At 50.8% G+C, this 12,835-nt stretch overlaps 1 protein-coding gene across 1 annotated transcript in view; it reads left to right on the forward strand.

The window, feature by feature from the left end:
• The window catches only part of TRIO (trio Rho guanine nucleotide exchange factor), a 905,131-nt gene that overhangs the window by 836,960 nt on the left and 55,336 nt on the right, over window positions 1–12,835 (forward strand). Inside the window, 3 exon segments of the mRNA XM_030209962.1 lie at window positions 50–241; window positions 987–1,164; window positions 9,294–10,081. Of these exon segments, the coding sequence (XP_030065822.1) occupies window positions 50–241; window positions 987–1,164; window positions 9,294–10,081 (1,158 nt within the window).

Raw genomic sequence — 12,835 nt, forward strand, 5'->3', positions numbered from 1 at the left:
ATTGTAAAGAGCCAATGTAATCCTAGTATTTTCTTTTTGTTGTTTCCAGGGTAAGATTGTAGCGCAAGGCAAGCTCCTGCTGCAGGACACATTCCTGGTGACGGAGCAGGATACAGGCCTAGTGCCACGCTGCAAGGAGAGGCGGATCTTTCTTTTTGAGCAAATTGTCATATTCAGTGAGCCCCTGGACAGGAAGAAAGCTTTCTCCATGCCGGGGTTTTTGTTTAAAAACAGTATCAAGGTGAGTATGTGTGCTTGTGGCAGTGCATATCCATGAGTGTACTCTGCAGTAAGACAAGATGACTTGACAGCAACCTAAAAAGAAATGTGTATCCGTGTTTTGGCTTCAGAAACAAGAGGTGGCAGCCTAACACCTGCAGGCAGCAGTACTCAAAGGCTGCTCTGCTCCCAGGCACAGCTGCCTACCCCTGTTCCTGGACCTAGAAATTTTGCTTTGGAAATATATGCCAAAATGCACTGTAGGAACTGGGAGAATAATGGGCTAGGTGTAAAAGGTGTGGGGTGGAAGGGCAAAAAAACAGCCAGTAAGGATGTTCAGGATATCCACAGAGAATATACACGAGAGAGATTTGTATATAGTGGAAGTAGTTCACATGCAAATGCAGTGTCTCTTGCATATTCATTGTGATTATCCTGAAAACATGACTGTGTGGTGGTCCTCAAGAACAGATTTGAGAACCACTGCTGTAGAAAGCCTCTTGTTTTTCAAGTAGCAGTAGCGCATGTCTTCTGTCCACTGTGAGCAAGGGGTGCTCTTCTGTTTTGACACAAGATTATTAAAGTGCAGACCTCAGTGAGATCAGTGCATGCCTGCCTGGAAATTGAGCCTCTTACGTTTAGACTACCCAAAGATGCTGCACTTTCACGGGCCATTAGAAAAACTGCAAAATGTCCGCCCTCTTAAAATGGGGCGCTTTAGTTATGGTAAGGACTGTATCTCAGGGGTTTTATCTTGTCCTGTTCAGGTGAGTTGCCTTAACCTGGAGGAGTGTGTGGATGGGGATCCTTGCAAATTTGCACTGATGTCCCGCACTGCTGATGCCATCGAGTCGTATGTTTTACATTCTGCCAACCCAGGAGTCCGCCAGCTGTGGATCCATGAAATCAACCAAATTCTGGAAAACCAGCGCAACTTTTTAAATGGTAAAGCCATGTTCTCTCTCTGCTTTCTCTTAGCATGAAAAGCACTCCAGGTGTCTTGAGCCTTGGAGGATGTGTTCACTGCTCAGTAGACACCTGCTGGTCTTCACTGTCATCTTCACAGCCGGGCTCTTCCTGTCTCCCATGATGCCATAGCCCTTGCTGCAGAATTTCATGGTCTCCTACGGCATGGCTGGCAAGCAGCTAGAGGTCTGGGTATGGGTATCCAGCCATACCAGTCTTGCACGTGTACATACTCTTCATCCCCACTGATCTGTCAAGCAGCTGGAGAAGGGGAATGATGATGCCTTGGGCCACATCCTTCTCCGTTGTCTGGATCCATGATTATAGCCTGACAGATGTATGTTTGCCTAGGGCCCAAAGAGTATTAATTCAGCCTTGCGGATCCCCCCCCCCCCCTCCTCTCCCTGTGCTGATCAGCAAGATTCTTTTCATCCAACCAAAAAACTTTAAAAAAAAAAGAGAGAGAAAAAAAAAGATAAATTGGCCAGATGCTGAGAGGTTGGAAAACAACTTAATTTTTAAAAGGAAAATGCATTTTTTGTGTTTTATGTTTTATTAAAACTTGATGATATACCACTAAACTTAGATAGCACACAGCAGTTTACATACAGTAAAAATAAATCATTAAAAAGAACTCCATTAACTCAGATAGAAAAGATACTCTCATACAGATGTACCACAATAAAAAATTACATCTAATATCTAAAATAACATCTGCAGAGCTACTAGTATATCCTCCCCACCCCCACCCCCATCATGGTAAAATTATGTATAATCATACCTGATAATTTTCTTTCCATTAATCATAGCTGATCAATCCATAGACTGGTGGGTTGTGTCCATCTACCAGCAGGTGGAGATAGAGAGCAAACTTTTGCCTCCCTATATGTGGTCAAGTGCTGCCGGAAACTCCTCAGTATGTCGATATCAAAAGCTCCATCCGCAGGACTCAGCACTTAGAGAATTACACCCACGAAGGGACACTCTGCCCAGCTCACCACCGCCGAAACGGGGGAGGGGAATTAACCCAGCTCATCCCCACACAAGTGGGGGAGGGAATCCGTCCAGCTCATCCCCGCGGAGCGGGGGAGGGACACCACACCCGCCGATGCGGGGGGATCTGGCTTATCCTGCAACCGCGGGAGGAGCTGACTGACCCTAACACTGCCGAAGCGGGAGGGGTACAAAGCTGCCCTACAGCCGCACGAAGCGGGAGGGAGTGCCGGCAGAATTTAAATCTCAATCCAGCCCCGTAAAACGGAGGGGAGAGGAATGCAGCAGCTCACTGTAACACAAACTCGTCTCAACTCCTGAAGAATCCAAGTGAAGGAAGAACTTGAACACGAAGTCTTTCTGAAATAACTGAAGACTAAACTTGAACCTGAAATGCAACCAGAATAAAAACAGTACAGATATCTGGGAGGGGCTATGGATTGATCAGCTATGATTAATGGAAAGAAAATTATCAGGTATGATTATACATAATTTTACCTTCCATATCATCAAGCTGATCAATCCATAGACTGGTGGGATGTACCGAAGCAGTACTCACCCAGGGCGGGACATAGAAATCCCTGACCTCAACACTGAAGCTCCAAACCGGGCCTCCGCCCGTGCAGCCACAGTCAACCGGTAATGCTTGGAGAATGTATGAGCCGAAGCCCAAGTTGCCGCCTTGCATATCTCTTCCAAGGAGACGGATCCGGCCTCTGCCATCGAGGCCGCCTGAGCTCTCGTGGAGTGAGCCTTCAGCTGGATAGGCGGCACCTTCCCCGCGGCCACATAAGCCGCTGCAATGGCTTCCTTGACCCATCTTGCCACTGTAGGCTTAGCAGCCTGCAGACCCTTACGAGGACCCGCAAACAGGACAAACAGATGATCCGATTTCCGGAAATCATTGGTCACTTCCAAGTATCCGATGATGACTCGTCTCACATCCAGATATTTAAGAGCAGAGTACTCCTCTGGGTAGTCCTCCCTACGAAAGGAAGGGAGACAGAGCTGCTGATTCACATGGAAGCGAGAAACAATCTTGGGCAGAAAGGAAGGCACTGTGCGAATAGTCACTCCTGCCTCAGTGAACTGCAGAAAAGGCTCTCGACATGAGAGCGCCTGGAGCTCGGAAACTCTTCTGGCTGAAGTGATAGCCACCAAAAAGACTGCTTTCAACGTCAGGTCTTTCAGAGATGCCCTCGACAAGGGTTCAAAAGGCGGCTTCTGCAATGCTCTTAGCACCAGGTTGAGATTCCACGCAGGCACCACTGAGTGCAGAGGAGGGCGCAGGTGATTAACTCCCTTGAGAAAGCGCACCACATCTGGCTGTGAAGCCAGGGAAGCACCCTTCAGGCGGCCCCTGAAGCAAGCCAGAGCCGCTACCTGGACTTTAAGGGAACTGAGCGACAGGCCTTTCTCCAGACCTTCTTGCAGGAACGCCAACACTGAAGAAATTGGAGCAGTGAAGGGAGAAAGTGAGCCTGCTTCACACCACGCTGCAAAGATACGCCAAACCCTGGCGTAAGCAGTAGAAGTAGAGCGCTTCCTCGCTCTCAGCATAGTGGCGATGACCTTGTCTGAGAAGCCCTTCTTCCTCAGACGCTGCCGCTCAATAGCCAGGCCGTAAGACCAAAGGGGGAGGGATCCTCCATCACCACGGGACCCTGATGTAACAGGCCCTGTTCCACTGGCAGTCGCAGAGGATCGTCCACTGAGAGCCTGATCAAGTCCACAAACCAGAGACGCCTGGGCCAATCCGGACCCACCAGGATTACCCTGCCGGGATGCTTTGCCACCCGGTCTAGCACCCTGCCCAACATGGGCCAGGGCGGGAACACATAGAGGGGCTCTTGTGTCGGCCACTGTTGGAGAAGAGCATCTACTCCCAGGGATCGAGGGTCCCGTCCTCTGCTGAAGAAGCGCGGCACTTGGCAATTGGCCGATGACGCCATCAGAACTAGGCTCGGCTGGCCCCAGCGCTTCGTGATGTCCAAGAACGCCTGAGCAGATAGCTGCCACTCTCCGGGATCCAAGGTATGGCGACTGAGAAAGTCCGCCTTGACATTCATGACTCCGGCAATGTGGGCCGCTGAAAGCTGCTCCAGGTTCGCTTCCGCCCACTGGCAAAGATTCATAGCCTCCTTGGCTAGAGGGGCGCTCTTGGTACCTCCCTGGCGGTTGACATAGGCCACAGCCGTGGCATTGTCCGACAGGACCCGTACAGGCTTCAACACCAGTACCGGGATGAACTCCAAAAGCGCCAACCGAATGGCTCTGAGTTCCAGGAGGTTGATAGACCACTTTGCCTCTGCAGGAGACCAGAGCCCCTGCGCTGTCCTTCCCAAGCAGTGGGCTCCCCAGCCCGACAACGAGGCGTCCGTCGTGACGACAATCCACTCTGGGGTCACCAGAGGCATTCCCGCAGACAACTTGTCTGTCTGCATCCACCAGCTCAGCGCCTTGCGCACTGCTGGGTCCAAGGGAAGGCGCACAGCATAATCCTCCGACATCGGAGTCCAGCGCTGCAGCAAAGAGTGTTGAAGTCTCATATGAGCCCTGGCCCAGGGCACAACTTCCATCGTGGCCGTCATAGAGCCCAACAGCTGCACATAGTCCCAAGCCCGAAGGGGAGAGGCTACTAGGAACTGGTCCACCTGAGCCTGAAGTTTGACAATCCGATTGTCTGGCAGGAAAACTCTGCCCACTTGGGTGTCGAATCGAACTCCCAGGTACTCCAGGGACTGAGTCGGGCGCAGCTGGCTCTTCTCCCAGTTGATGATCCATCCCAGGGAGCTCAAAAGAGCAACTACTCGGTCCACAGCTTTGCCGCACTCTGCATAAGAGGGGCCTCGGATCAACCAGTCGTCCAGATAAGGATGGACTTGTACCCCTTCCTTTCGTAGGAAGGCCGCGATGACCACCATTACTTTGGAAAAGGTCCGCGGAGCAGTAGCCAACCCGAAAGGGAGGGCTCTGAACTGGAAGTGTCGTCCCAGGACTGCAAAACGCAGAAAGCGTTGATGAGGAGGCCAGATGGGAATATGCAGGTACGCTTCCTTGATGTCCAAGGATGCCAGGAACTCTCCTGCCTTCACTGCCGCTATAACAGAGCGGAGAGTCTCCATGCGAAAGTGCCGCACTTTCAAGGCCCGATTGACCCCTTTGAGGTCGAGGATAGGCCGGACAGAACCTCCTTTCTTTGGTACCACAAAGTAAATGGAGTAACGTCCCTTGCCAAGCTGACTTTCTGGCACCGGAACGACCGCGCCCAGGCGGATCAGATTGTCCAAGGTCTGCTGCACTGCCACAGCTTTGACCGGAGACTTGCAGGGAGAGAGTACAAACCCGTCTTTTAAGGGTCGGCAGAACTCTAGTTTGTAGCCGTCTCTGATGACTTCCAGCACCCACGCGTCTGAAGTTATTGTGGTCCACTCGCCCAGAAACGAGGACAGCCGTCCTCCAATCTGCACTGGGGCGTGGACCAAGACCCCGTCATTGGGTACGAGACCCTGGGGGAGGACCGGAGGGAGCACCTCCGGGACGGCGGTCTCTGCGAAAGGAATGCTGCTTGGGGGAGAAATTCCTCTTGAAGGAAGAGGGGGCAGAGGAACCCGACTTGCCCGGGCGGTACCGACGGGCTTCCTGCAACCGTCCTCTGGAGGTACCGGGACGAGAACTAGCCCGAGCCCTGACCTCTGGTAATTTCTTGCCCTTAGACGTGCCGAGATCGGTCACGATTTTGTCCAGCTCGACCCCAAAGAGCAGCTTGCCTTTAAAAGGCAACCTAGCCAGGCGGGATTTAGAGGCGTGGTCAGCAGACCAATGTTTCAGCCAAAGCCACCGCCGCGCAGAGATTGTCTGAGCCATGCCTTTCGCTGAGGCCCTCAAGACATCATACAGCAAGTCTGCCAAATAGGCTAAGCCCGATTACAGGGCCGGCCAATCAGCCCTCAAGGAATGATCCGAGGGGGAAGCCCGCTGCACCATAGTCAGGCACGCCCTGGCCACATAGGAGCCGCAAACTGAGGCCTGCAAACTTAAAGCAGCCGCCTCAAAGGACGACCTTAAGGCCGCCTCCAATCTTCTGTCTTGGGCGTCCTTTAGGGCCGTGCCACCTTCCACCGGCAACGCCGTTTTCTTAGTCACCGCAGTGATTAAAGAATCCACGGTAGGCCACAGATAGGCCTCACGTTCACTCACAGCCAAAGGATAGAGGCGGGACATAGCCCTAGCCACTTTAAGGCTCGCTTCTGGGACATCCCATTGAGCCGAAATTAGGGTGTGCATGGCATCATGCACGTGGAAGGTTCTAGGCGGGCGCTTCGTCCCCAGCATAATGGCAGAGCCAACAGGGGCTGAGGGAGAGACGTCCTCCGGAGAGGAAATCTTCAAAGTGTCCATGGCCTGTAACAACAGGTTGGGCAAATCCCCTGGGCTAAAAAGCCGCGCTGCAGAGGGGTCATCCGCTCCATCCGAGCGGGGATCCGTCTCCTCCAAGGAATCCGCAAAGGACCGTTGGGAGATCTCAGACACGCTGCCCTCATCTACATCGGAGGAAACAAATTCCTCCAAGGCCTGGGAATCAACCCGAGGGCGTTTACCTCTGGGAACCTCAACCTCTTTACCAGACGAGGGAGCAGGGGCAGCGTTTTGCATGAGGAAAGCCTGATGCAGCAGCAAAACAAACTCGGGGGAGAAACCCCCCAGACTGTGCACTTCCGCAGCCTGGGCAACAGCCCTAGATGCACCCTCAACCGGCGCTCGCAAGAGCGGGGGAGAGACATGCTGCGCATCCAAAATGGCGTCCGGCGCGACACTCCGCGAAGGAGCCGCGCGGGAAGAATGGCGCTTAACTTTAGCTGCTTTTGTGCCGTCGCCCAAATTAAGGGCGTCCATGGCATTAATGTCTCCAACCTCAAGGGCGGCCCACGAAGAAGCCGTCCGAGCCGCGTGGCCGGCCAAGATGGCGGAGGCGAGGAGCGGGGGATGGGCGTTTATGGCGGGAAAAACCGCCACGCCGGAGGAAGGACCGGGACATTCATCGGTCACAAAACTGTCACCCAACAAGGGCGAATCAGGCTGTAAGACCCCCGCATCCCCTCTAGAAGCGCTCAAGCGATCCGGGGAGCGACCCTTTGCGCCCTCGCCCTCCGACGCCATATGCCACGAGGAGAAGAATCGGGGAACCCCCTGCCCGCTATAAAAAGGTAAAAATTACCTGCTGTCCGCTCCGAGCTGTAACGAACTGGTGTCCCAGTGAGTAGCTGCAATGAACGTTTAAATAAACGTCGAAATAAACGCCTTTAAGGACGTTTAAAATTTTTTTTTTTTTTTTTTTTTTTTAACGGAGCCAGCGGGAGGGGGGAGAAAGGAGGGACCTGGCACCACCAGGTTTGCACTTGCTCAAGAAGAGCCCTCAACCCCAGGCACTCAACAAAACCTAAAAATTAGGCTTGGAGGCCTAGCCAGAGCTGCTGCTGTGTGTGACCACCACCTGCTGAGATAGAGAACATACTGAGGAGTTTCCGGCAGCACATGACCACATATAGGGAGGCAAAAGTTTGCTCTCTATCTCCACCTGCTGGTAGATGGACACAACCCACCAGTCTATGGATTGATCAGCTTGATGATATGGAACTACAATTACCAGAGGCTTGTCTGAAGTAATAGTTTTCAACAATTCTTTAAACTTAATAAAACTTTGCTGCAGACCTACCACTGAATTGCTACAGAATGTTTGGGGTGGGGGGGGGGGGGGTCAGGGGCAGTGTGGCCATAAATTCTGTGTATGTGCTCTGCTTCCTCAGTCACTGAGAGTCAGATATACCCAACAGCTTTCTGATGGACAAGAGCCTTTTAACATTCCTAGACCACAGAGCTAGTGCTGTTTCCACTTTTACCTCTGGTGCTTGCCAGCTTCAGTGTGGTGACTTTCCTGTTTCCCAGAGTCTAGGAGAAATGGGTCATTCCTTCCAATGCCCTTCTCTCTGATGACACTGCTAATACTACCAGCATTAACCACGATACAACTATCTTGTGTGCTGGAACTGGCAAATTTGGCGGTAGGAAATTAGGGGGAATTTATTAAATCTTTATATTCCACAGATTATTTAACAAGCCTATATCATAAAATAAAACACAGTTCTCAGGAATACACTTCGTTACTTGTGTACTAGTCTGCCTCCGGCAGTTGCTACACTCGGAACTCAGTCACCTTTTTCTCCCATGCTGTCAGTAGGGGAGGAAAGGTCTGCCATAGATTGTTGCTTAGTGATCTTGGTTGTTGATCCTTTTCTCTAGCTGCAAGTCTGGCGTTGTAACGGCCAGACTTAAAGCTGTTACATGAACTGCAGCTTTCTACACAGCCTGATACTGGTGCACTCTTCCACCTGTCCCTATGCTCAGAGCCGGTTTCACCAGTCACCAAGGGCACAGCTTTCAGTACATGTACCTGCATGGAGGGTGGGCAGTTTTCGGATAGCCCAGTTATCCACAGTAAATGGCGCATGGGTTAGAATGGCAGGGGTCTGCTGAAGAGTCACAGTATGCCTGATGATATTATACTGGGTGGGTTTGGGGTTTTCATTTTGTTGTTTACATTCTTTCAAAATAAAATATATTTTTAAAAATGGTGTGTGGGGGGGGGGGTCAATTTAATATCTCAAAATATAGATGCCCAGTTATACATTTGTAGAGGACCAGAATGGGAGGTGTGGTGATCATGATTTTTTAATTTAATTACGAAAGTCTCAGGGAGGTCATAGGGGTTTGAACGTTAGTTGTGGGAGGGAAGGAGGCACAATGCTGAAAATTTGCTTAGGATACCTAAACTTGCACTGGTTCTGTTGCTGCTAGAAAATAACATCAAAAGTTGTCTTCCCATTATACACGACCTGTAGTGGGTGGAGGTAAGCTTTGAATATCACTTCCACAGGACTTTAGCACTAGTCAGTCCAAGGACCAATGTGAATTTCTAAAAATTCATTATTATTTATTTTTTTTTTTTTTTTACTTTTTGCAATATTAACAGGCGTCTATACCATTTTGTACCTGTGCATTTGAACTTCTATCCTGTAACCCCCCCTCCTTGTACTTTCCTCTTTTTTTAATGGTAGCCTTGACATCCCCAATTGAGTATCAGAGGAATCACACTGGCGGCAGCAGCAGTGGCGGCGGCAGCAGCAGTGGCGGCGGCAGCAGCAGTAGCACCACCAGCACCAGCGGTCCCAGCAGCTGCACCGGAATGAGCAGCTCCAGCCGTAGCAGGCCATCCCGGATCCCCCAGCCTGTCAGGCACCACTCCCCAGTCCTGGTCTCCTCTGCAGCCTCAGCAGAGGCAGACAAGATGTCAGGTACGTCTCTCCGCAGCCCCTCCCTGCCACCCCTCAGCATCTCCCTAGAAAGTGGCCCCAGACAGCAGGACAGGCGTCTTCCCACTTCACAGCTGGACTGTGCCGAGAGAGAAGCGGAGCCCGTCCCCAAGATGAAGGTCCTCAAGAGCCCCAGGAAAACTGCCAGGAGCCTTTCCAACTCGGCGGACACAGCCCAGAAAGAGTCGCACGACACCTTGGAGGAGAACCACCCCAGGAGCAGCACCGGGACCCTGATTCTGGGAAAGGCACAGCCGGGTGCCACCTCACTGAACTCTCCCATCTCTAGCGCGCTCCCTGCACCATTCGGCAAGGACAGCATCCCGCCTAGCAGCCCACTGCAGAAGGGCTCCTTCTGGAGCTCTATACCAACTTCCCCCAGCAGCCGCCCTGGCTCCTTCACGTTCCCCGGAGATAGTGACTCCCTGCAGCGACAGACACACCACCACTCATCGCACAGCAAGGACACGGACCGCATGAGTACCTGCTCCTCAGCTAGCGAGCAGTCCGTACATTCCACCCAGAGCAATGGGGTAAGAGCGGAGCACCGCCATCTCGCCAGCTCCTCCGACACTCTTCTGTGCTCCCCTTCTCTCTCTGGTACTAACTGCTACCTTTCTTCTCACTGCTCTGAAATAATCAACTAGTAGATGCCTGCTAGACATGTAATGCAGTCACATATGTTTATCTTGACTTCTGATACGTATGTGGGCATGTGAAGCTAAAAAAGGAAAAAGTCCTAACATTTAGATCCGTCACTCCTTTATCTGTACTGAATCCATCACCAGCCTGACTTCTACTAACTGCCCTTCCTAATTTTTTTACCTTCAGATCCGAAGGCGGATCACTAACATGCGGCAGCCACTCCTGTATATCCTCAATGGGTCAAAACTTTTCCAGTTGGAAGGCAGATTATTATATTGACTCCCCCTGATGTTCCTTTTATTTTCTTTATAATACATTTGTACATTTTTATATAATTACATTTATAATTTTGGATGTTAATTCCAATCCTGTCCCAAATGCTGCTTTTTATTGCTGCTGCCTTTACCAGCACAACTCTGTGTTTTTAGTTTTACTCCAACCCCATTATCTGTATCCAGTCAGCAAATGAACAAATGTGAAATAGCAATACAGTATTTACGGTTAGTTCAGCTAATTCATTTTTACAGATGTAAAAATTACCAATATGTATATGTGTGTGTGTGTGTGTATATATATATATATATATATATATATATATATATATATATATTGAGAGTGAGAGAGAGTATTAAGGGTGCTAACTGGATCCAGATTTGCAGGACAGGGTTGATTCTGTCCTGGTTTTGCCCCGTTGCATGCAGGGACTTAGATAGTTCTGATTTCCCCAATGCATTCCCTAAGAAAAGCAAGACTGGAAGTCCCAGCATGCACTGGGGTAAACCCAAGGCTGGATCAATTCTGTCCTGCAAATCAGGATTCAATTGGCAGCCTTAAGATAGATATAGATATAAACATATACATGCGCACACATGCAGTTTGTTGTTTTTGGGTTTTTTTTAATCTTCCTGAGAAAGTATGCTCCAAGGCCACTGGGGAGGAACATAATTATTCCTGCCAGCATGAGGATTCTGGGGTTAACACACACACACACACCTAGATACCCTAGAGGGACTGCTGTAGTTCTGCTGTATGTCATATGCTTCCCAATAAGTGCCAGTGCCTTTGAACTTACTGTAAAGTATAGCAGTGGGTCTAGTCTCTTGGCTGGCACTGGTTTGGAAAGCATTCACATAGTGAAATGCTGGTAGGATTTATTCTTCCAAACTAATTCTGCTTAGAATTAAATCTTGCTTTGCATGCACTCTCTTCTTTCTGTTTTCTGTTTCTTGTGTTTCATGCCTCAGTGTGCATATATGCCAAGTGCTTGAGCACCCCCAATATTGAGAAAATTCCTTGTATGTGTCCAAGGAAGGGTTATTTCCATTGGGCTTAGCACCCCCAATAATTTTGAAAAGTTAGCTCCTATGAGTGTGAACCTAAATTGGCAGGACCATTTATAATAAGTGTAAATGGGCATGCCTAGCCACACATGTAGGGGCCGATATTCAGACTGCGGAAGTTAGCCCAGCTAACTCCTGCAGTCAGCGCTGAGCTTGGATATTCAATTCCGGGTCGTTTCCAGTGACCGACACTGAATATCCAGCTTATTTTTGGCCAATTTAAAGATAACCGTCTTAAGTCGATATTCAGACTTAGCTGGTTATCTTTAAACCGGCCAAAGATATACCAGGTTTTCAAGGGGCCAAATATGGCTGCAAATCCTGATTTAAAAATCAGCGGGTAGCCGGTTATATCAGGTGATATAACCTGCTAGCCGTTAACTGGGGATATTTAGCGGAGGATAGCCAGTTATCCCCACTGAGTATCGGTGAATAGCCAGTTAAGCGCTATTTAACTGGTCAGCAGCCATTCTGACTGGTTAAACAGTGCTGAGTATCGGGGGGGGGGGGGGGGGGGGGAGATAATATTCTAAAAGTTATCTGCATAAGTTGGAGAAACACCCATTTCCTTTCTCCCACCCCCACCCCCCATGCTCCATCCACACTACTTAGATACTACCTTATAGAACAACACTTACAGGCAGATGATCAAAAGCAAACGCCGGCGCTAGAGGCTGTTAGCGCCATACTAGCACCAGCGTTTGCTACCGCCCCATGATTAGAGCCCTTGAGCGCATGAAACAACGCGCTCGAGGGATCTTTGCGCAAGTAGCATGCAAATGCATGCTAAACATGGCTTAGCACATTCATCGCCATTGATCAGCAGCTAGCGCTGGGGAGGAATGGTGAGCCCTGTCCAGCATGCAATTGCATGCTGGCAGGCCCCCGTTCCCCCCCCCCCCATAGCAAACCTGCCAACAGGGGGCTGGAGGTGCGGCGGACCTCCAGTCCCCCCCCCCCCTCCAGGTTCAGGGAGGGCTGGAGATCCGGTGGGTCTCCAGCCCCCCCAAACCCCGGTCCATGGAGGTCCAGTGGCCGCTGGTCAAACCTCCCACCCAGCGAGTGATGGGGGGGGGGCTGGAGGTTTGGCGGACCTCCAGCCCACCCCAACTCCCCCCCCCCCCCCAGTGTTCTCTGTAGAATCCCTGGTGGTCCAGCGTAAAAATGAACCCCCTCCCGGCCCCCCTACCTTTTAGTTGGAGGAGGGAGGTAGCCTGCCCTCCCTCCTCTTCCTTGGATTGACGACGCACAAAATGGCGGTTCCCGGCCCCGCCCAGTTCATCCTGGGATGCGCTGGGTGGG

This window comes from Microcaecilia unicolor, chromosome 1, assembly GCF_901765095.1.
Source record: "Microcaecilia unicolor chromosome 1, aMicUni1.1, whole genome shotgun sequence".
In the NCBI taxonomy this organism is placed as follows: Eukaryota; Metazoa; Chordata; class Amphibia; order Gymnophiona; family Siphonopidae; genus Microcaecilia; species Microcaecilia unicolor.